Source organism: Stegostoma tigrinum, chromosome 3 (assembly GCF_030684315.1).
Source record: "Stegostoma tigrinum isolate sSteTig4 chromosome 3, sSteTig4.hap1, whole genome shotgun sequence".
NCBI lineage: Eukaryota > Metazoa > Chordata > Chondrichthyes > Orectolobiformes > Stegostomatidae > Stegostoma > Stegostoma tigrinum.
Window position 1 is genome coordinate 131,340,553 of NC_081356.1, and position 24,758 is coordinate 131,365,310.

A 24,758-nucleotide genomic window follows, 5' to 3' on the forward strand; every position below is an offset into this window, starting at 1 on the left:
CTATGTAGGCTCTTTCAGATGGAAGTAGATGCTCCCGTGGCTTCTGTTTCAAGATGTGCTCTCCCTGGTGCATTGGCCAATATTTAATCGGTCTCTCAACCGTTTACTAAAACAGATCTGGTTGTGATCACACTGCTGTGCACAGATTTGCATTTTCAAGATTGCACTTTTAAATAAACCTCATTGGCTGCGAGCCAATTTTAAGTATCTGCCTTGAGATTCTAAAGGTATAGCTAGAGCTATATAAATGCAAGGTTTTCACTTCTTTACTCATTCCCACTTTCAGCCTTTGAGGCCTTATGCTAAAAATAGATTCTTTTATCACTGGGGTCTGAACATGAACACTATAATATGATATATCTGTACGATTGTTTGATTTCAGACTTCCAGCACCCAGCAGGTGCTGCAGCATGAGTCTGGAGAATGTCTGTCCAAAATGACCCCCTTTCAATTCCTACAGTACTTACTGCTTTATGACATACCAGGAGGCACTCATATAGATAGTACAAGCTCTGCTGTTGTTGTAAAGTGCAATATCTCACTGAGATTTTTCAGGTGACATTTATTAAACATTATGAAAGGCAGTTCTGAAAGTTTGACAGACTATTAAATCTTTAGAAACTCTTTCTAAAAATACAGAATAAATTGGTAAACATTACCCGTCCAGTTACACAATAATAGCACATTCAAGGTTAAAGAGGTTTCAGCAGTAAGGGCTTGTGCAAAATTGTTACTTGCATCATCTTGAAGAAACCTGCCAGCATTACAGTCTCCCCCCCCCAACCTTTCTTTAAACAAACTTAGAAACTATGAAATGCAGGGCTGCTGAAGAAAAACATGAGCGCTGAACAGCTTCTGTTACCTGAGCAGAGAAGATTTTCTGGAAACATTGCAGCAGCATTCGAAAAGTACAGAGGACAGGTGGACGAGACACTTCAGCAAAGCTTAACACAAATGGCTAAGCTGTAAGCTGCAGTGCCAAACAAAAAAGTGAGTCAGCCAAGCATGTGCAGAGTTAAAGAAAAGCTATAGCTCTCCCTATCCCTGTAGAAGGACTCCTATTATCTGCCAGATTGATGGAGCATTAGAACAGGGCACGTCTATGTAATCCCGCTTGCATGTTCTGCCGTAATATCAAATCAAGGCTTAAAGTAGACTTAATTTTGATTAAGAGCTTAAATCTGAAATGCTAACACATATTTTCGGACACTAAGTCAGTACATGTCCTTCGCCACGATTTACTGTGGTAGCCAGATTGTCTAGTTTTGACGGTCTACCGTCATGTTAGACACTTAAAAGTAAAAGTTAAATTCATTTAAGAAATCTGGTACAACAAGAATCAAAGCTTTGCACATTACATCTAAGTAGCCAACGAGACAATTTCTTGAATTTAGGCAAAAGAAAACAATTGAAAATAAATAATCCAGCATCTGATTAAGAACATATCAGACGGAACATCACCACCTTAATTTTATTTGTAAAATTCTGTGCCCAGTTTAATCCATAATGCCCAAGGGACCAAAAAAAATAACCAGGAAGAGAACCCTCAAAAGGAATGTTCATTTTCATCAGTGTTTAATGATTATCCTGGCTGTGTATCACTTCACTGTCATGGACTACTGTTTACTTAATTTATTAGTTTAAAAGAATACTTGAAAAATTAAAATAATGAATAATCATTCCATTGAAATAATCGTTACTGGAAAAGATGCAAATGGTCAAGAAGCCTCTGGAAGTTGTTTTGCAAGGCTTGGTAACGTATCTGTACCTGTATTCCTTTAATCCACTGGGAATACTAAGACTGCCAGTAAGCTGTTTCTATTGCGGACACAGTAAAAATTAAAAGAAAAGTTAATGCTGTAAACATTCAGTGCACACAAGTAAAGACCACCGAGAAACACAGGACATTTGGTGCCTGCGCAATAAACAGTTGCTTGTTTTTTTTAAAAGAAAAAGACTCATTCTCAAAAGGACCAAAGATGCAGTGTGCAAACCAAGCCTTTCTTTCTCGTTCAGACAAACTGTTTTGCCTTTTGTGGGGCTGCTTTGGATGCCAGGCCCTTGGCTTTCTCTGTGGCTGCCAGTGCTGTTTCCTTCGCCTTCTCAGTCGCCTCTTTTGCAGTTTCTTTCAGAGTTTTAGGTGGTAACTCACCTAAAATATTATGGAAAAATAAAATCAGCAACATAAGTAAGGTGTCAAACAAGTTGTCTAATCTATTTAAGGTGTATCCAAGAAGTGGGTTCTCTAAAAACCCGAGTGCTCCTGGTTGCAAATTAACATTTCTAAAATAATACAAATCTTTTTCTGTCACAGTCATTGAACTGAAAGATTAACTTTGTTCCCCTCCCCACAGATGCTGCCTGATCTGCTCAGTTTTCCTGCATTTGTCTTTACTTCAGATTTCCAGCAGTTACAGTACATCTCTTGTCAAATAAATTTTTCAATTTCCACAGGGATAATTGAAATGTTAAACCCAGGTCCAGCCTGCTTGTTCTAGTGGTTCAAATTGAGCATTTCACATTCATATGGAACTACATTAAGAACATGAAGCTGAAAGTTCTCCCAACCAAAATACGTCTCTCAACCACTTCTGTCAAAAACAGAATAACTGGTCAATGCTGCTGTGTTTAACTTTGTCATGTGTAAACTGGCGTGGCAGAGACTGGAATTTCTCTCCTACTGTGCCCTTCCAAAACACCTTCCAAGTCCATGACAACATCCATCCAGAAGGAGATAACAAAGTGGGGAGCTGGATGAACACAGCAGGCCAAGCAGCATCTCAGGAGCACAAAAGCTGATGTTTCGGGCCGAGACCCTTCTTCAGAGAGGGGGATGGGGTGAGGATTCTGAAATAAATAGGGAGAGTGGGAGAGGCGGACTGAAGATGGATAGAGGAGAAGATAGGTGGAGAGGAGAGTATGGGTGGGGAGGTAGGGAGGGGATAGGTCAGTCCGGGGAGGATGGACAGGTCAAGGGGACAGGATGAGGTTAGTAAGTAGGAAATTGAGGTGTGGCTTGAGGTGGGAGGAGGGGATGTGAGAGGAAGAACAGGTTAGGCAGGCGGGGACGAGCTGGGCTTGTTTTGGGATGCAGTAGGAGGGGGGGAGATTTTGAAGCTGCTGAAATCCACATTGATACCATTGGGCTGCAGGGTTCCCAAGCGGAATATGAGTTGCTGTTCCTGCAACCTACGGGTGGCATTGTTGTGGCACTGCAGGAGGCCCAGGACGGACATGTCGTCTAAGGAATGGGAGGGGGAGTGGAAATGGTTCGCGATTGGGAGGTGCAGTTGTTTATTGCGAACCGAGCGAAGGTGTTCGCAAAGCGGTCCCCAAGCCTCTGCTTGGTTTCCCCAATGTAGAGGTAGCCACACCGGGTACGGATGTGCAGGTGAACATCTCCTTGATGTGGAAAGTCATCTTGGGGCCTGGGATGGGGGTGAGGGAGGTGGTGTGGGGGCAGGTGTAGCACTTCCTGCGGTTGCAGGGAAAAGTGCTGGGTGTGGTGGGGTTGGAGGGGAGTGTGGAGCGGACAAGGGAGTCGCAGAGAGAGTGGTCTCTCCGGAAGGCAGACAAGGGTGGGGATGGAAAAATGTCTTTAGTGGTGGGGTCGGATTGTAGACGGCAGAAGTGTCAGAGGATGATGTGTTGTATCCGGAGGTTGGTTGGGTGGTATGTAAGGACTAGGGGGATTCTCTTTTGGCAGTTATTGTGGGGGCGGGGTGTGAGGGATGAGGTGTGGGATATGCGGGAGACACAGTCAAGGGTGTTCTCGACCAGTGCGGGGGGGAAGTTGGGGTCCTTGAAGAACGAGGACATCTGGGATGTACGGGAGTGGAATGCCTCATCCTGGCAGCAGATGCAGCGGAGGTGAAGGAATTGGGAATGGGGATGGAATTTTTGCAGGAAGGTGGGTGGGAGGAGGTGTATTCGAGGAACTGTTCGAGCTCCTCTTGGGAGCTTGAGGTGGCGCTGATAGAGTAATCAATGTAACGGAGGAAGAGGTGGGGTTTGGGGCCTGTGTGGGTGCGAAAGAGGGATTGTTCCACGTAACCTACAAAGAGGCAGGCATAGCTTGGGCCCATGTGGATGCCCATGGCCACCCCTTTTGTCTGTAGGAAGTGGGATTGACTAGTGGGATTCTCTTTTGGTGGTTATTGCGGTGGTGGGGTGTGAGCGATGAGGTGCGGGAAATGCAGGAGACACGGACTAGTCATCCGCAGCTCCCATTATCTCTCATCCATCTAGAAGGACACGGGCAGCAGACACATGGGAACACCACCTCCTGCAAGTTCCCCTCCAAATCACTCACCATTCTGACTTGGAAACATATTGCTGTTCCATCAGTGTCGTTGGGTGTAACACCCAGAACCCCACCATTTTGGCAATCTGCGTGTCCCTACACCACATCGATTACAGCAGTTCAAAAAGACAGCTCACTACCACCTTCTCAAGGGTATTTAGAGAGACAATAAGTATTGGTCCAGCTAGCAAGCAAGCACAATATCCCATGAATGCAGAAAAAGGGCTGTGAAGTTGAGCTTGGAACAGCTCCAGACGTTTTCCAGCATTAAAAATTTTCACTGTGGCAGATGTTACACTAACTAGCCAGAAGTTTCCTATTACTGCCTTCCTTCCTTTTCAAATAATGGAGCTACATTTGATATCTTCAAAGCTTTTAAGATGTCAAGATGAAGTGTATCAGGGACCAAGACGTTCGTCAGCTTACAGCTCCGACAATTTATTCAGTACCACTTCCCGTGGTGACTGTAATTCTCCTGAGTTGCTCCCTCCCTTCCATTTTCTGATTTATCAGTGTTTGCAATAGGCATCGAGGGCACTGTAGCCAGGGACAGGATTACGCTGGCATCAACTTCTTGAAGGGCAAGGTAGCTTGTTGTTTCTGCTGCATTGAACTGGGATGACGACTTAATGGGTCCAGTTACAGAAAGAGGCTAATGAACATGACAACAAAATATTTGTGGACTCGGAGGCCTATCAGAAAGCATGTGCTCAAAGTCAAGGGGCACGGGGGAAGTTGTGCGGAGCTCAGACTGGGTCTTTTTTTGAAACTCTTGTTCAAAAGGGTTTGCAGGGTGTTGGAGGTGCAAAACAAACTGATCTCCAACAGTGACCCTGCTGCTAACTCTTCGAATGTTTGTCCACCACGCTCTCGCCAGCATTGGGGCTGCCAATCAGCACTGGCCAAGCTGAAAGGATGCCAATGGTAGCAGTATCTTCTCATCCAAGCGTCTGCAGTCCTGCCAATACTTACCTTCCATGAGCCAGACTGCAGCCACTGGGTAGGGAGCTACCTTTGAGTAACTTACTGTTGCAAAATGCATGACTTCCTTTAAGAAAATATAATGTCATTGTGGTCGATACGTTTTGGCAAGAGAAGTCAAATGATAAAGATTGCAAATACACTTTTAATCACCTGAAGTCTACATTCTAATCCATGAACATTTTAACTTCAGTTAAATTAACTTGAAACTAAGACAAAGCTGGTGGGGGAGCAGCACTATGCTGCTTAATGCATAAGCTCGAGAGACAGCGCCAGTCAGAGTTGGGTGATCTAAATAGCAGGGCTCATGACAAATCAGCATTGCAGGATGACTGACATCAGGACCTGCTTGCTCTGCATAATTTCAGTTGATGTTAGCTATGTGAACAAACACTTTCATCAAGACGTACTATTTGTGGCAGAGTGCACAAGTGCAACAAATATCACTTTCACACTTTCATAAAGATGAATTAGGAGAAGTAGGCCATTCAGCTCCTTAATTCCTGCTCCACTGTTCAATATGATCATCTGACTCTGACCTGAATTCCACTTTCCTGTCTGCCCGTATACCTTGTTAGTCAAGAAGCTAGCTAACTCAGCCTTTAAAATATCCAAAAACCCACTTTTCTTTGCTCTGAGCAGAAGGCAATTCCACAGACTATCAAATGTCCGACAGGATAAACTGATCACAATTTGTTCCTGGGGTTCTGGATTATCAGTCAGTGATATCACCATGACATCACAAGGATGATTTTACTGAATGGTGGAGTAGGCTTGAAGGCCAAATACCTTAGTCCTGCTCTATTTCTTGCATCCATATGTAGGGATTGCGACTGAGTCATTCCTCTGTCACTGGGTTAGCCACTGTACTCTTACCCTAAAACTTTTTCTCAAGAAAGCGCTGGGATTAATATAGAGAAGCAGTTTCAGTTCTGTCCAGTCTTAAGATTAGTGCAACGGACTTCCCTTAATAGTTTAAAAAAAATACCAAGGCTGCCATTTTATACGTCAGTATAAAAAGAAACAGGTCACAGGAGCAAGGGTAATATTGCAGCTGGAATCCACTCTCTAACCTGCTCCTTTCCAGTTGCAAAAAGCAGAAGTGAATGTTGCAGCACCTGCAAAATGAGAGTCACGTGTGGCCACTGCTAATTCTGGGGGAACTTGATGAAGCGAGAGCGGGGAAGTCGGACTTTGTGCAATTAACATATTTGATTGTCTTCTAAGGATAGGTTGGACAGGCTGGGCTCGTTTCCACTGGCATTTAGAGAAGTCAAAAGTAATTTGATTGAAGTCTAAAAGATCCAATGGTCTTAACATGGCGAACATGGAAAGGACGATTTCTCTTCTGGGCTGAGGCCTGATGAAGGGGTCACAATTTTAGGGCAGAGACGAGAGGATCAGTTTTCTATTAGAGGTTTGTACAAGTTTGGACATACTCAGAAGGCAGTAGAGGTGATGTCACAGAAAATTTATAAGGCAGGTAAGTTCCTGTTAGGCAGGAGTATACAAGGTGATCTGCAATAAGTGGGAATATGGAATTTGTAACACATGACTTTAGCCAATGTCAGAGCAAATACAAGAGCTTGAATGGTTTTCTTTTGCTTCTAATTCATATGTTCATAAGATTTTCTGGGAATGAGCTCCTCCTGGAATCACAGATCAGGGTAAGGAAGTCAGATATTGAGGTGGGCAGGGAAGAGGAGGAGAACTATTTCAGTTTAGAGTTAAATTGCAGTGCTCTTCGTAGCTGATGTTAATACTCAAATAGCAAAATTCACTTTGTATTGGTGAATGAATAAGCAACTCAAATCTCGTGCATGAAATCTGATTGTGACTCGTAGGCATTTCTTCTCAGGGTGCGAGTTTCACTGGCATGGCTGGCATTTATTGCCTACTTCTAGTATCTCCTGAGAAAGCTCTTGATGTTGGACCGAGTTTCATTCAACTGAGTGACTGCAAATGCACTTCAGAACATAGTTAAACATCATCCACCTTTGGTATGGGGTAGAAATCAGATTAAGATCTGGGTTTGGAAGTCAGGTCTTTCTTCAATATTTCATTGTTCCACATACAAAGGAACAAACTGCTGGAACCAACACTCTCCAAAAGGACTCTACGCTCTTCTGATTCTTATCTTATTAACCCTTCGGCTCTCCACTGCTGCCTTCAGTTCATGAGTGAAGCAAAGGAATTCTCTCACTAAACTTTACCAACTCGTTCTCTCATGCCTCCTTTGTGCAAAGTCACCAGAGGATTATAAGCTTCTCTCATCAAAGGGAGACAATTGTTGGTGAGTTAACCTGAGAACCACCATGCCTCAGGGAAGGGGCAACATTGAGAAGGTTGGGCCTTCATTGTGATCACAACTAGTATGGGAATTGAACCCACGTTGCATCGCGTAAGAACATAAGAACTAGGAGCAGGAGTAAGCCATCTGGTCCTGTCCTGCCATTTAACAAGATCATGGCTGATCTTTTTGAGACTCAGCTCCACTTACCTGCCCACTCACCAAGACCCTTAATTCCTTTACTGTTCAAAAATTTATCTAGCCTTGCCTTAAAACATTCGGTGAGGTAGTTTCAACCGCTTCACTGGGCAGAGAATTCCACAGATTCACACCCCTTTGGGTGAAGAAGTTCCTCCTGACCTCTGTTCTACATCTGTTTCCCTTTATTTTGAGGTGATGCCCTCTAGTCCTAGTTTCATCTGCTAGCGGAAACAACCTCCTTGCCTCCAACTTATCTATTCCCTTCATAATCTTACATGTTTCTATTAGATTTCTCCTCATTCTTCTGAATTCCAATGAGTATAATCCCAGTCTGCTCAGTCTCTCCTCATAATCCAACTCTCTCAACTCTGGAATCAACTGAGCGAATCTCCTCTGCACCTCCTCCAGTGCTAGTATATCCCTTCTCAAGTAAGGAGACCAAAACTGCATACAGTACTCCGGGTGTGGCCTCACCAGGACCCTATACAGCTGCAGCACAGCCTCCTTGTCCTTAAACTCCATCCCTCTAATAATGACAGACAAAATTCCATTTGCCTTTTAAATCACCTGCTGCACCTGCAATCCTACTTTTAGTGATTCATGCACAAGGACACCCAAGTGCCTCTGCACAGCAGCATACCACAATTTTTTACCCTTTAAAACATAGTCCATTTTGCTGTTATTCCTGCCAAAATGCATGACCTCACACTTATCAAAACTGTACACCATCTGCCATACCTTTGCCCACTCACTTAGTCTATCTATATGAAGACTTTGTGTCTTCTGCACACTTTGCTCTACCACTCACCTTAGTGTCATCTGCAAATATTGACACGCCACACTTAGTCCCCAACTCCAAATCATCTACGTAAAGTGTAAACAATTGAGGTCCCAACACTGATCCCTGAGGCACATCACTAGCCACTGACTGCCAACCAATTTACCCCTACTCTTTGTTTTTTACTGGTCAACCAATCCTCTATCCATGCCAATACATTATCTGTAATACCATGCAACTTTATCTTATGTAGCAGACTTTGGTGTGGCACCTTGTCAAATGCCTTCTGGAAATCCAGATACACCACATCCACAGGGTCCCCAGTGTCCACCATGCAAGTAATATCCTTAAAGAATTCCACCAAATTAGTTAAACATGACCTACCCTTCATGAAACCATCCTGGGTGTTCCTAATGGGACAATTTATATCCAGATGACTTGTTATTTCACAAACCAGTCAATCAGGATAACTGGCTTTCAGATTCTCCATAACAGCATTACAGTCACCTGTCCTCATTACCCTGGCCCATTGTCAAAACTTGTCTAATAACACTCCTGTCAAGCCGCTTGGGATGTTTTATTAAAATTCTCATTGTTGTTTTCAAAATCTATTCATGGCCTCTGAACTCCCATTTTTATAAACTCTTTTAGCTGTTGTACATATTTAAGATCGCTTCAGCATTTCTGATTTTAATTACAAGTCATACCTTCAGTTCACTGGACCCCTTTCTCTGCCTTTCCCTTCCTATACCTCTGTGTCCATTTCCCCCTTTAAGATTTTCTTGAAAACCTAATTTTGCCAGGCTTTTGATCACCTGAGCTAGTATCAACCTACTTGCTGATAGTCTGAAATTCAACTTAAGGAGTTAGCCAGAATTGCTGTTTAAAAATGACATTTTAGGAAAGGGACAAGAAATATTGTAGGTCAAGGTACAGAAGTTACTATTATCATGGTGCAATTCCATTCACAGGGACTAAAGTACAAAATCCTATCTATTCCACAATGACTCCCATTTTGCTACTTACCAAAACCACTGTAATATCTTTGCCCTATTCCCCACATCCCCAGAGAGGCTTCGGAGAGAAAAAAATATATTTTGAGATGTTTCCTATGGATTAATGACAGAACATTGCAAAGTTAAGTGCTACAAAAGCAGAAATTACTGTGAGACACTGCACGTTTTCAGCATTTGTGGGGAGAAAGCAGAGTTAATATTTCAGGTCCAGTGACTCTTCATCAGAACTGTTAGCAACCACAAAAAAGCAGTATTTACACTGAAGGTGAGATGGGGGCGTGGGGAACAGGTGAGTGGATAGGTGGATAGAGAGAGAGAGGGAGAAAGAGAGGGAGAAAGAGAGAGAGAGGGAGAAAGAGAGAGAGAGGGAGAAAGAGAGAGAGAGAACACAAGGTGTGGATAGATGAAGAGGTCAAGACATAAGGTGAATAAGTGAAAATGAGAGCTGAGAGACGGACAGACTGGGTAGGTTGAAATCAATCCATGTGGCATGACAGCTCAGTGTTTAGCACTGTTGCTTCAGAGTGCCAGGGGCCTGGGTTCAATTCAGGCCTCGGAATTCTGTCTGTGTGGCACTTGCATGTTCTCCCTGTGTCTGCGTGGGTTTCTCTGGGTGCTCTGGTTTCCTCCCACAATCCAAACGTGTGCAGGTTAGGTGGATTGGCCATGTTATAGTGTGGTTGATGGGACCAGGATCTGGGGGGAGTTGTGGGGTATTAAGAAACATAGAAGGGTGGAATTAGGCTTCAAAGTTATTGAACTTGACACTGAATCCTAGAGGTTGCAGGGTTCAAGCAGAAAATAAGATGCTGTTCTTCAAAAAGGGTCACTGGACCCGAAATTTTAAATGGATTTCTCTCCACAGATGCCGCCAGACCTGAAATAAAACTGTGTGAAGCTGGATGAACACAGCAGGCCAAGCAGCATCAGAGGAGCAGGAAAGCTGACGTTTCAGTTCAAGACCCTTCTCCAGACCTACCCAGTTTTTCCAGCAATTTGTGTTTGGGTTTTGTTTCTGATTTCCAGTGTCTATAGTACTTTCAGTTTTTTTTGTTGGTGCTGCTCACTGGAGCACTGCAGCAGACCTGAGACAGGGCTGATGGCATGGGAACACGGTAGTGTGTTGAAGTAGCAGGCAACTGGGAGCTATGGACAGAATGTCGATTCAGTCATGACACAGATTGCTTTCAGCACAGATTACCCATTCTCTCCTACTCAGCTCTCATTATCACTTATTCCTCCCTTCTCTTCTACCCTGGGCTACTATCAGTAATCCTGCTGTCTGCCTACCCCTTTCATATCTCTCGCTCTGGGCTCTGTCTCTACTTATCTACTCAGCTCTCAGCCCCCTCACTCCTTACCTTGACTTCTGTATAAATACTTTTTTACAGCTGCTACAAGTTCTGATGAAGAGTAATCAGACTCATAATGTTAACTCTGCTTTCTCCCCACAGATGTTGCCTAACCTGAGTTTCACCAGCAATTTCTGGTTTTGTTTCAGATCTACATTATAGCAGAGGTTGGGAGGGAGTTTGGTCTGTATTCATGCAAGTTGCTTACAATAAGCCTCATTGCACCTGTTCCAAGTGCATTTATAGTCACCCACTAATGCAACAGATAGCTGCAGTCCTGTGTTAAGTTTAGACAATGGGGTTAAAGGAAAAGATTCAACATTAGAAGAGCAATTACAATGTAAGAGAGATGTTACAATTGCAGACATTCACAATGCAACTGATTCTATTGGTTAACTGTATTCAATCAAAGAATATACATTTTGCTACGAATGCTAATTAAGCTATTCAATAGTAACTATCTCCTTGCTTTACTATACAGAATAGGTGACATTTTTTTTTTAAAAATTCATTCGCGGAATGTGGGCATCGCCAGCTGAACCGGCACTTACTGCACGTTCCTAACTGCTCTTGTGAAAGCAGTGGTGAGCTGTGATCATGAGCTGCTGCTGTCCATATGTTGTTGATTGATGCACAATGCCATTAGGGAGTGAATTCTAGGATTCTGACCCAAAGACACTGAAGAATACATTTCCAAGTCAGGATGGTGAATGGCTTGGAGGGGAACTTGCATGTGGTGGGGTTCCCATATACCTGTTGCCATTGTCCTTCTAGATGGTAATGGTTTTGGAAGGTGCTGTCTAAGAATCTTTGGCGAATTCCTGTGGCATGTCTTGTATTTGGTTCATGCTGCTGCTATGGAGCATTGGTGAAGGGAGTGGATGTTTGTGAATACAGTACCAGTCAAGTGGGCTGCTTTGTCCTGGATGGTGTCAAGCTTCTTGAATGTAGTTGAAGCTGCATTTCTCCAGGGAAGTGGCTTGCGCCTTGTAGATGGTAGACAGGACATGAGTTACTCCCTGCAGGATTCCTTGCCTCTGACCTGGTCTTGTAGCCACTGTACTTACATGGCCAGTCCAGGTCAGTTTCTGATCAATTGTAACAAACCCAACCCCCGCCACCCCCAGATGTTGGTAGTGGGAGATTCGGTGATGTTAACACCATTGAATGTCAAGGGGCAGCAGTTAGATTGTCTCTTATTGGTGAGGGTCATAGCCTGGCATTTGTGAGCCGCAAATGTTACTTGCCACTTTTCGGGCCAAGCCTGGATATTGTCCAGGTCTTGCTGTGTTTGGACATGGGCTGCTTCAGTATCTGAGGAGCCACAAATGGTGCTGAACATTGCACAATCATCAACAAACATCCCCATTTCTGACTTCATGATGGAACAAAGGTCTCTAATGAAACAGCTGAGATGGTCAGACCTAGGGCACTACCCTGACTAACTCCTGCAGATTGTCCTGAAGCCGATAATGACTGACCTCCAACAATCACAACCATCCTCCTATGTGTCAGGTATGACTCCAGCCAGAGACTTCCGCCACTGAAGTTGTCTCTTTTCATTTACTTCCCTCAGTAACAAGGACTGTATCGTAAAACACAGAAGTTTCTTCAGTCCTATCTTTCGGTAGTAGACTTCCTGAACAGCAGTTTAATTATTGTGTGCACCATGGTCAGAGGTAATATAAAGCAAGAGGAGGCCATTCAGTCCCTCATGCCTGTTCTGCCATTCAATGAGATCATGGCTGATCTGTGGCCAAACTCCATACACCTGCCTTTGACCCTTATCCCTTAATACCTTTGCTTAACAAAATCCAACTACCTCAGATTTAAAGTCAACAATTGATCGAGCATCAACTGGCACATGTGGAAGAGAGTTCCAAATATCTATTGCCCTTTGTGCCCTAAAATCTCTATTAAATGGCCTTGCCTTAATTCTCAGACAATGCCCCTTAGTTCTAGAATCCCAACCCAGTGGAAATAACATCTTAATCTACCCCATGTTACTGAGTTGTGTAGAGTACTCACCAATTAGAAGGCAGGAAGCTAGAATTTGTTTGTAAAGTGCTTTTCTAAGCTTGGAGATTTATACAGACAATGTGTCTAAGCAGCTGAAGGAGTATAGGCAGTTCTGAAACTGAAAGACATATCAAGTGGCTGTGTGATTGGAAACCTTAGGCTTGTTTTGATGTTTTGGCAATGAGCTGGAATCAGCCAATTAATGTAAACCAAGCACTTAGCAATTGAAAACCAATTGAATTTAAATCTGATGGTTCTGACAAGCTCGGGCCAATGCTATTGTAAGAAAATTGACATCATCCATGGTATACAGGAAGAGGGTTTTTGAAAATTGGGACAGAGCAAACCATCATCTGAGGAATCTCTAAGCTCGCTGAGAAAGCATCATCTATCCATAAAAAGTCCCATGGCACTTCTAGCTATAGGTCTTTGCAGAAGAACTTACAGGGAAAACATTCTGGACAGAAGGATCAGCAGAAGAAAGGTGTTTATGACTGGTCAGACAGCAGAAAAGGCAGAACATTCTGCAACAGACACCCTGTATGGGCTTTGGGAGTCTAAATTTTAATTTAGTTCTCTTATGACTTGGGTTTATATAAGTGGGGCTTGTGGTTATTGGAACAGCATACCAGTCAAATTTTGTTCAGTTAGGGAATAGTTCGGTGCTGGGGGGGGAAATTATTCGATTTGTTAGTAGTTCTGTTAATTTGTTCACTGTTAGGGTTAAAATCAAATGAATTATTACTTGTTGCTTAGAGATTGAGTGAAAGGATTTCATTTCATTTAACATCTCCTTAATAACAGATGGGGAGGTGAAAGGCAGGTTGTACGATTTTTCTGATTTCCTTTAGCAGATTACGAAGCATAGAGGGGGTGTCAGAGGCATTACGAAGTATAGAGGGGATGTCAGAGGCAGGTTCTTTACGCAGAGAGTTGTGAGAGCATGGAATGCGTTGCCAGCAGCAGTTGTGGAAGCAAGGTCATTGGGGTCATTTAAGAGACTGCTGGACATGCATATGGTCACAGAAATTTGAGGGTGCATACATGAGGATCAATGGTCGGCACAACATTGTGGGCTGAAGGGCCTGTTCTGTGCTGTACTGTTCTATGTTCTATGTTCTATGAAGCAAGATTATGAAGTTTCTTTGGGTGTTTTGGTTCTAATTATTAGAAGGGGCCTCCACTTCTTCCATTACACCCTTCGTTTCCTGTTAATAGCTTGAAGACTTTGGTCAGATCACACCTTAACCTTAGAAAATTCTATGGAAAACAGGGCGAATTTGTGTAATCTCTCCTTCTAGCTTAACCCCTGAAATCAAATATCATTCTTTTAACCTATGCTGTACTCCCTCCAAGGCCAATCTCTCCCTCCGAAGGTGTGGTGCCTAAGTCTGCTCACTGTCCTCCAAATGGGATCTAATTCAGAATTTTGCTGAACTGCAACATAACTTCCGCATCATTCTACTGCAGTCCTCTTGATAAAAAGGCCAGCATTCTATTAATTTTCTTGATTATCGTTTGTGGCATTTTAATTTTAAAGATCTGTGCACCCAAACCCCTAAGTCTCTTTGGACATCCACTGTATTTAACTTCGTACCGTCTAAAAAGTTTCCCAATCTGTCCTTTTCTGGTCCAAAATGGATAATCTCACTCTTGCTTACACTGAACTCCATCTGCCACAGTTTTACCCATTCACCTATCGACCCATATTCCTTTGCTTTTTTTTTTCTACCTTTTCCTCTCCATCTTTTGTTAGTGTTTAAATCTTTCCCTATCACCTACCTTGTTTACAGGCCGCCAAACTTTCTGTCATCAACAAATTCAGATTTATGACTTTCTATGCAATTACTCAAGTCATTAATAAATAATGTGAAAGACTGGGGTCTTAACACAGATTCTTGTCGGACAACATTTGTCATATACTGCCAATTTGAATTTCAATCCATTATCCCCACTTTGAGGCCACAACAAAGGTTGCAGACAGCAGTAACAGAGAGATTCAAAGGCATTTCACAGATTTGGAACCAAAAAGAGAATAAAAGGGACTTGCTTTTCTCTGCTGCCTTTCATGGTGCCAGGACATCCCCAAGCATGTGGTGCATTGATGACAACTTGGACTCCAGCTCCAGGCAAAGGTGTTCTTTGGCTCAAGGAAGACGGGATTGCTGATGAGGAACTGGAGTCCGGGCTGCAGAAAATGCCGCACATCAAGGAGGGGTAAGTTACCTGGACACTTTCTTCCTGGAGGTGGTCATGCCCCACCAGATTTGGGCTGTGACGAAGGACAGGAGGGTGTGACTGCAAGCGAGGCCTCAACTGCCCCAACAGTTATGAGGTTCTTGCAAGCTATTTTGGCACGAGTAGGCTCTGCAGGGAGGATGAGCAAACATGGTACTGCTGTGGAGTGGAATTAGTGGACTAGAGGAAAGAAGTTTTGGGGATGTTGTTTTAAGGAGTGAGATCATGTGATGAAACATCCAGGAATACACCCAGCAGAACTGTCAATCCTAAATGAGCTTCTTCCCACCAATGTCAAGTGTCAGTGTGGGATAGTTCAGGGGACAGAGATCATAGAATCATCCAGTTTAGGATGATGATAGAAAAGGACATTGGGGCAATCCAGGCAAAGATCAATTAACTGGGAGAGAAAGTATAAATTTAAATAAGTGGAGTGGGAAAATAGTAAAGTTGCAGTGGTAGGGGCAGTATAATTTGGGGAATAGTCCCTGCTCTATGCAGCCCTGAGAGAGAGTCCCAAAGGCTGTGCTGCCTGCCTGGTGACAGGGTTAAGAACATCTCGTCAAAGATGAAAAGGAAATTAAACGTTAGAAAGGAAGGTTCCAGTTGTTGTCGTCACCATTGGTACCAAGGACTCTGAACAGGATCAGAAAAGAAATTCTAATGAAAGAATTCAAACAGTTAGGGCTAAATTAAAAAAAACAGAACTTCCAAGGTGACATTGTCAGGATTACTAACTGAACCACAGGCAAACAAGGCACAAGGCTAATAAAATCAAGGAGTTAAATGCTTGGCTCAAAGATTAGGTTTCAGTTCGTGGAACACTGGCGCAAGCAATGGGGTATAACGGGGCTATTTCAATGGGACGGATCTCACGTCAACTGTCCTGGGACCCGTGTCCTGGCAAATTGAATAGATAAGGCTAGAGAAAGAGTTTTAAACTAAATAGATGAGCTCAAAAGCTGGGGTGGGAGGTGTACGTAGGTTTACAAAGCAAAAGGTACGGCAGCATTTCAGGGCAGATTACAAATATAAAAAAATCAAATGGTCAATGTGCAAGTAAAAGATCAAATAGCTAAATTAAAGCCTCTTTAAATGCACACAAGATCAAAATAAATGAATTACTAGCACAAGAGATGTTTACAGATGTGATCCTACAGCACAAACAGGTTGCGAGATCAAAGCTGACAGCATGTAAATAAGTACGACAGCATGACATGATGTTGAATCGATGATGTGGAATCCATGTAAATGATAAGATATAACAAGGAGAGGAAGACAATGGTGACAATAGTCTATTAAGCCCCAAAAGTGTAGCTGTAGTGTAAGATGGAGAATAAATCAATAGATAATGAAGACACATAAAAAGGGGCAGAACATTAATCACGGATGACTTTAATCTTCACGTGGATTGGGAAAATCAAATTGGCGCAGAAAGAGTTCATTGGCAAGGAAGAATTCACACAGTGCATTCAGTATTGTTTCTTTGAACAACATGAGTGATTGGACTATTTGGATCAGGAACATGTAATGAGGTAGATTTAATATAAGATGACTGAGTAAAATATTCACTAGGGAAAAGTGACCATAACATAGTACAATTTAGTATTCATTTTGACAGCAAGAAACCTGGGTCAGAAACAATTGTGATATAAATTTAAATAAGGGTAATTACAAAGGAATGAAGGCTGCAGGGGACCGAAAAGAATGTTTGTAGAAGAAAGGGCTAATGAATGATGGCAGGTACTTGAGATAATAATTTATAGTTTACCACAAAAATATATTTCGGCGAGGAAGAAGGATTCTAGGAAGGGATAAACCAATCATGTTTAACCAAGGGAAGTTAAGGATTATATCAAATTGAAAGAAAAAACTGTTCAATGATGGAAGATTAGTGGAAAGCCAGAAGATTGGGAAAGATTTAAACACTAACAAAAGATGGAGAGGAAAAGGTAGAAAAAAAAACTTTCAAGGATGACTAGGAAGTAACATAAAAGACAAAAGCTTCCTTAAACATATAGAACAGAAGAGGATAAGACCATGAAGTCCAGGAGCAGAAGCAGGCCATTCAGACCATCAAGCCCTGCTCCATCATTCAATGAGATCATGGCTGATCTGATAATCCTCAACTCCACTCATTAGATCAGTCAGCATCCGTGGAGAGAGAAACATAGTTAACACCGAGTCCAAGACGATTCTTCTTCAGAGGAAGACTCGTGTCAGACTCAAAACACTAACTGTTTCTCTCTGCACAGTTGTTGCCAGACTTACTGAGTTTCTCCAGCACTGAGTTTTGTTAGAGTTTGATGTTTTCAGTGTATCTGTGTAGAGAGTTGCCAAGGTGCATCAAACCAAACTGCACAGATGTGTGAAGTGTCATCAAGTTTTCATACCCAAATCATATGATACATAAACACACAATTCTATTCAATTTCTTATTGAAAAACTGCTATTTCATGTACAAAAAGGAAACCTGAATGAGTCAAAGCAAATGTTTTTAACAGTAGAAGGTAATCCTTCATTGAACATTTGCCGATAAACTTTTAAAATTGATACATTTGAGAAACATTTGTCTACTATTTTTGGCCACTGTAAATTAATTCATGGAAAATAAATTGGATTTGTTGCTTTCATCTGTACAAAATTGCCCTGACGTGTGATCAGAGTAGTGACAACTTTATTCAAAATCCAATAAGTGAGTCACCAGAAGTGAAAATGGGTTTATAGCTTAACCCAGGCTGGGCTTGGCTTTGATAACCAGCGAAGGGTGGTGCAGGTTTCATGTTGTGGAAATCACAGCGTAAAAATCAAAACCAGCAGTCCAGTTTTGGAGGGGTGGTTATTCTATTGCAAAACCTCACTGGATTATGAGCAACCACTGCAAGGTCTGATTAGGACTCAGCAGTATCTTTTGTAATTTGCAAAGTGTTTCAACCAAGGATTCATTGCAACAGGCTATTGCATACAGATTTTACACCATATCACCACCATCTGGCATTCTACGCTTCTTTCACAAATTATATTTTTCTCCTGTGAAAGGTGTTTCAGTTCTGAAAAACAATGGCCAATTTCCACCAATCAGAAAAAGCACTTTAGAAAAACAAGTGTACAAAGACAGCTCTGGGAAGGATACAAAGAAAAAACAATGTTATAATTCATTTACTCACCTTGTAAGTGAGAAAGTATATATTCAAATCCTTGTGTTGCTTTTAACTGATTTCTTCTAAATCTGGCAAGACCAAATTCCTATAACACAAAAAAATGCTTTGTCAAAACTTCACTTTACTTCTAAATGAGCAAGTTCACTTTTAAATGCGTCAATTTATTGAAGGTTGCTTATGCAAATAGCAGTAAGTTGTGAAGATACAATAGATTCTTGTATAGATACTTTGAGGCCTACGTGAGGGATTAGATTCAAAGGCCAATGCACGGGAAAATGGATCTCAGGTATCCCTCTTGAGCAAGCTCATCGAGTCAATATAAACCAACAACAAATTAGCCCACAGGCACTCTGTAGGCCACTACAGTTTCTAATTTATCCCCACGGCCTGTGAAAAACAAACGATGGTCAAAGTCTAGAATGAGGCCATTCTGTCCTGGATTGTTCATGCAGGCTCTGCGCAAGGCCAGCAGAGTGAGTTCCAACACCCTCACCCTTTCCCTGTGGCTCTGCTAACTTTCTCTTTCTAAGTGCTTATCCATTTAACTTTTGAAGGTCATGATTGAATCTGCCCCCACCACACTCTCAGCAAGTGCATTCTAGACCCTAAAGATTTGCTGCGTTTTTTCCTCACTTCCTTTGCAGCCTATGACCTAGGAACAGGATCAGAACAGTTCTGCCATTCAATAATATCAACGCTGATCTGGTTGTGGTCTCCATCTCATTTTCCTGTCCTCTACTCCTTGGCTCACTCATCTAGCAAAAATCTAATTCAACTTTGAATAAATTCAATGAACGAGCTTCTATTACTTTCTGGGGAAGAGAAACCAAAAAGCTAACAAATCTCGGGAAAAAAATTCTTCTCATCTCCGTCTTAAAAAGACCCCTTATTTTTAAACTGTGTCCCTTAGCTCTAGTCTCTTCACACGAAGAAACAACCTCTCAGTATCCACCATCTGAGTCCCCCCAGGGATCTTAGATGTGCAAGTCCTGTCTGTCCAGCTTTCCTTACAGGATAATCTACTCATTCTTGGAGTGAGTTGAACGAACCAAGTCTGAACTACTTCTGATGTCATTGTTTTCTTTCTTTGAAATAAGGAGGCCAAAACTGTATACAGCACACTATATGTGGTCTCACCAAGGCCTTGTACAGCTGCAGGAAAACCTCCCTACTCTTATATTTCAATTCTCCACAGAATAAACAGCAACATTCCATTTGCCTTTCTAATTACTCACGTTACTTAGGTCCCAACATTTTGTAATTTATGCATGAGGATACCCAGATCTCTCTGCATCGCTACGCAGTCTCTTACTATTAAGCTAATTTGCTTCTATAAGACATGGGAGCACAGTAGGCCATTTCATTCATCAAGTCAATTCTACCATTTGATGAGATCATGATTGATCTGATGATGTTCAACTCCACTTTCTTGCTTTTCCCCATAACTTTTGATGAGCTTACTGATTAAAAATCTGTCTCAGTCTTGAATATACTTAACAACCCAGCCTCAACAGTCCTCTAAGGTAAAGAATTCCGCTGATTCATTACATTCTAAAGGAAGAAATTCCTCTCATGTCTGTCCTAACTAGGTGATCTCCCAATATGAAATTATGCCCTCTGGTTTTACGTTCTTCCACAAGGGGAAATAATGTTTCCACAGCTATCCTGTCAAACCCCTAAGAATTTTATATGTTTCAATAAAGTCACATTTCATTCCTCTGAACTCCAATAGTATAGACCCAATTTATTCAACTTCTCCTCAAAAAAATTCCTCCAGAATCGGGAGTAATCTTGGAAGCCTTTTCTGGACTACAGAGTGGGGGCGGGGGGGGAGTGGATCTGAGTGGGATGTTCTTGGGAGGGTTAGTGCAGGCTCAATGGGCTGAATGGCCTCTTTCCGCAATGTGAGGACTCTATGGATTCTAAGTCTTTCATCCATGGAAACAAGTCCTCTTTAACTGCCTGTGTTTGGTTGATAACATTTTACATGTTGCTTTCCAGAATAACTGATGAAAGAGCAAAAAACTGATGGGTCATTACCTGAATTGCTCGTGAAAATCCAAATACATTTGAACTGACCCATGCCTCACGCTGTACTTGTGTCCATGCCAGATTTTCTGGGTTTGTACGATAAATACATTTTTCTTCTACCTGCTGAAGTTGATAAAAAAAAGTGCAGTTTGAGAAGTCTGATATCATTGAAACTTTTGTCTGTGATCTTCACAAGGGACGAAAAGCCACATTTACCACAAGATTTGAATCAAGCTTCCGACAGTAAACTTTCTCACGATCTTACGAGTGCATGAGAAAAGTGTGCTGATTGGTTGGCGTTGGAGGTGTTGCTGTGGAGAACCCTCCAGGGAACTCCCGTCCAAAGCAACAGGCCATTTGGCTCAACGGGTCCACATCGATCAAACCTCTGAAGAACATCCCAGTCAGACCCAGCCCCCTATCCTCACTCCATGTCCCACGGCTATCCCATCGAGCCTGCACATCCCTGAACATCATGGGCAATTTAGCAAGGCCAATCCATCTAATCTGCAAATCTTTGGACTGTGGGAAGAAACCAGAGCACCTGGGAGGTAACCCATGCAGACATGGGGAGAATGTACAAACTCCACACAGGCATCACCCAAGGGTGGAATCGAACCTGGGTCCCTGGCGCTGTGAGGCAGCAGTGCTAACCACTGAGCTACTGTGCCATCCGTAAGTGTGCTGGCCCTCATACTTCTGTTTAATTCAAAACTGGCATAATGCCTCAGCATGTTTCTCCTTCCTTCACAGGGCAGATCCCTATGAAAACAAAGTAAGCCTCATCGCAAGTCTGATTGATAATCTTAAATTGCAAGTTAGTATCATTCTTAGCACCCTTGTAATTATTCAGCACATCCTATCCAATCATGAATCCTACCTAACTATGGACAGCATGTTGAGTTTTGCAAGCACAGACTAATTGAGTACAGTTAGTATTTTGTGTGTTGCAATCAGCTGAAGGGACGTGCGCTTGATATGATCCATCAGTTACTAGGATGTATGGCTTAAGTATCAGGCATAGAAATTCAGATGCCACATTGTGTGGTAGGCAGAACATGTTTTTGACTTGACTCAGCATCCTGTTATTGGAGCATACCGTTCATGTCCCTACTGTTTAGTCACAGTTCACCTGTTGTTCAAAGTTTTGACATACATTATCCTTCCAGACAGTTTAAGGTACAGTGGTGCAATATTGGGCTTAGACCTATTTGTCGCTCTTTGTCAGACCTTGCTATGTATAATTTGAGCTAGTAGCTCTGTCTGAAGAATGAATAATGGCCTAGTGCTGCACTTATTTTGTATGTTAAGATGGCAGGAGATCTTCATTCTCTTCTAAGCTGCCGTTGTGGGATCTCTGACCTGAAGAAACTAGTGAGGCTTTCATTTGTCATCGCATTCACAAAGTAGCAACTCCATGACACAATCCTAAATTATAGAGTCCTCCTAGGTTCAGTGCTCAAGTTAAGCAGTGGGGCTTGAAAACAAATACAACCTTCCGGCCCAGATAGGAGAGTGCAACCACTGAATTAGATACTTATTGTTTTCACCTTCACTTAACAAGTATCAACAAAAATAGCTGGATCTTCATTCAGATTCATGATCAACGATGCATTTTCTTTAAAAAGAATGCCCATGAAATGGTCTAGAAAACAGCAAGTGTAGTCGTGAGCAGTAAGCAATTGCTGTATGGAGATGAGCTTACCATGAGGCGCGTGTGATTAATATTCCATGTTAACGTGGTAAATGTTCGGTTTTGAAGATCAACTATGGAGTCTTCAACAACAAAGACAGATTGTGCCAGGTTAGCAGGGAACACCATCTCTCCCCAACGAGGCAGGCGGTTAGTCTTTGTAAATAGACGTCTAGAAACCAGCTTGTTGTCTGAAGTTACCTCACGGTAAATCACATCTTCAGTTAATACATGTTTGCTGAAACGGAGAAATGTGCACACATTGGAACTGTATTTAAATAAAATATAATACATTTGTTATTTCTGCATTTTCATAAACTTTCTTTTTACTGATTTGATGTATGTTGCAAACAACACATCAATCAATCATAATATTAAAAAAACTGTCAGACACAATACAAACAACACGTCATTCAGTCATAATACAAATAGCATAAATTAACAACCCACATATTATTTAATGCCAATGTGGTTTTTCAAATTCACATAAACGGAAACCTGGCCTGATTCTACCTTCTCAGGGGATATTAAATGGGCCACACCAATGCATGGAGAATGGAACAGGAATAAGGGATTTGGAATCTCAAATAGCTACAGAATGGGATGAAGCCTCTTGACTCAGAATCTCCTCCACTCTTTTGAAGAACAATCCAGTTATTTCCACAGTTTTACAATATTTAGACCATAAAACCACAAGAAATAGGAACAGCAGTAGCCCATTCGACCCTCTTGAGCCTGCTTCAATATAATCATGGCTGATCTGACATTCCCAGCATCCACTTTCCTGCATTTTCCCCATAACCCTTGATTCCCCTACTGATCAAGAATCTATCTCAACCTTAAACATACACAAGGACTCTGCCCCCACAGCTCTCTGTGACAAGGAGTTCCAAACTCTCAACACTCTTAAGAAATTACTCCTCATCTCCATCTTAAATTAGAGCCCCTTAATTCTGAGATTATGTTGTCTGGTCCTGGACCTGCCCATGAGGATAAACATCCTCTTAACATTCACCCTGTTGAATTCCTTAAGAATCTTATATGTTTCAATGTGATCACTTAAATTCCACAGACTAGACTCTCAACCTGTTTAGTCTTTGCATGTCTCCATACCAGGGATCATCCTAGTGAACCTTCCTCCAATTCGACTCCAATGAAATAACACGTTTCCTTGTTGCTTACAGTACTCCAGATGTGGCCTCACCAGCAGCTTATACAGCTGTAGTGAGACTTCCCTACTCTTAAACTCCAAACTCCCCCTGAAATAAGGGCCAATGTTCCATTAGCCTTCCTGATTATCTGCTGTACCTGTACGCTAGCTTTCTGTGCAACATTTTATCCTTCACAAGTATTCATCCAATGCCACTGTGGAGGCTCTGAATGGGTCTGCACCTATCAGCTTCTCAGTAAACATGACAAATAATTAAGTCATTGGGTCATAAAATCACTGGCACTTCAGAACAGAAAGGTTGGAAAGGATGTTGGAGTGAACTAGTCTCAGTATAGCAGCTTAACACACAAAATTCTAAAATGGTTTTGGGCTAAGATAAATCCTGTGCTCTATACCTACGAAATAAAACCCCAGAACATCCAAAGAAATGGTAGTAAAAATAACAGAGGCCTACCTGAAGGGGTTTGGATATCGTTGCCAGAATGCAGAAGCAACTTGGTCCCATGTGCTCTTGAGAGTAGATAAATCGAAGAAGTGTTTCACCATGGTTGCTGCCTAAGGCCTTTCAGGCTGCACACACAGACAGGAATTATACAATCACCTGAAGACAGGAACAGAACGTTAGGCATCTAACCACAAAACTTTTCTCTTGGTGTGTATTCTTTCCAGCACAACAAGTTAAAACATGGTAAGAGGATTCAGATTCACGTTGAATTAGTTTAAACAGATTGTGCATCTTGACTTCATTTATGCACTTTGGTATGTTATCCTTAGTTAACAAAATCCACAAATTACAGTTCTGAAAGTTTTCAGTTGACTCCAGCTTCCACTGGTAAAAATTCTTCCCAAGTGACCTAAGTTATGCCCCCATTCTGGAGTCGCTCACCAGAGGAAACTGTCTCTCTCTACCTAAGCTGTTGAAATCCTACAGGCATCAAATGGAGAACAACATAATCCTCTAAGCGGACTATATGTCTAATAAAGGCTGATCAGATTTCTCTACAGAGGACTAGCATGCAGAGGAGACAGTGGTGTACTACCATTGGAGTAGTCATTCAGACACACATACTACTCCAATGGGGTCATGGGTACAAATCCCACTTTGGCAAAGGCTAAATGTGAATTCAATTGAAAAATCTACTGTTAACCATGCAACCATTGCTGACGTTTGTAAAATCTCACCTGGTTTACTAATGTCCTTTAGCTTTGGATATCTGTCATCCTTCCAAGGTTCGACCTAATGATGCATACTTTATTAAATTTACCTTCACTGCCCTTTTATGATGGCTGTCCCACTGGTGCTATGCATCACCCACATCCAAGCACCTGGTCCCAGCAGCCCATGCATATAACGAGGGCAACAGAGCTTCAAGGAGTCTGGAGTACCCATTCATTTGTTTTTATCCACAGTCTCCCACCTCCCTGTTTGAAACTTCCACTATAACGTACAGAGAAACTCTGGGAATTCCCCTGCTAACCTCTTAAGCTTGCTGCACAACGCACCTTACCTTTGGCGGCCAGGCC

General features: G+C 42.2%; 1 protein-coding gene across 3 annotated transcripts in view; it reads right to left on the minus strand.

Moving 5' to 3' along the window:
* Window positions 1-542: 542 nt before the first annotated feature.
* Window positions 543-24,758, minus strand: part of LOC125450991 (PRELI domain-containing protein 1, mitochondrial-like) — a 32,957-nt gene continuing 8,741 nt past the window's right edge. Inside the window, exons 2-7 of one of the 3 annotated variants that reach the window (XM_048527561.2) lie at window positions 23,689-23,835; window positions 22,076-22,301; window positions 20,380-20,493; window positions 18,346-18,424; window positions 9,580-9,662; window positions 2,038-2,152 (exon numbers count right to left, since the gene is read on the minus strand). In XM_048527561.2, coding sequence (XP_048383518.1) covers window positions 9,604-9,662; window positions 18,346-18,424; window positions 20,380-20,493; window positions 22,076-22,301; window positions 23,689-23,780 — 570 coding nt within the window. In that variant the 5' untranslated portion in view covers window positions 23,781-23,835 and the 3' untranslated portion in view covers window positions 2,038-2,152; window positions 9,580-9,603. Of the gene's footprint in view, window positions 2,153-9,579; window positions 9,663-18,345; window positions 18,425-20,379; window positions 20,494-22,075; window positions 22,302-23,688; window positions 23,836-24,758 lie in introns of all 3 variants that reach the window. The other 2 variants (XM_048527560.2, XM_059644916.1) reach the window with 2 other exon arrangements.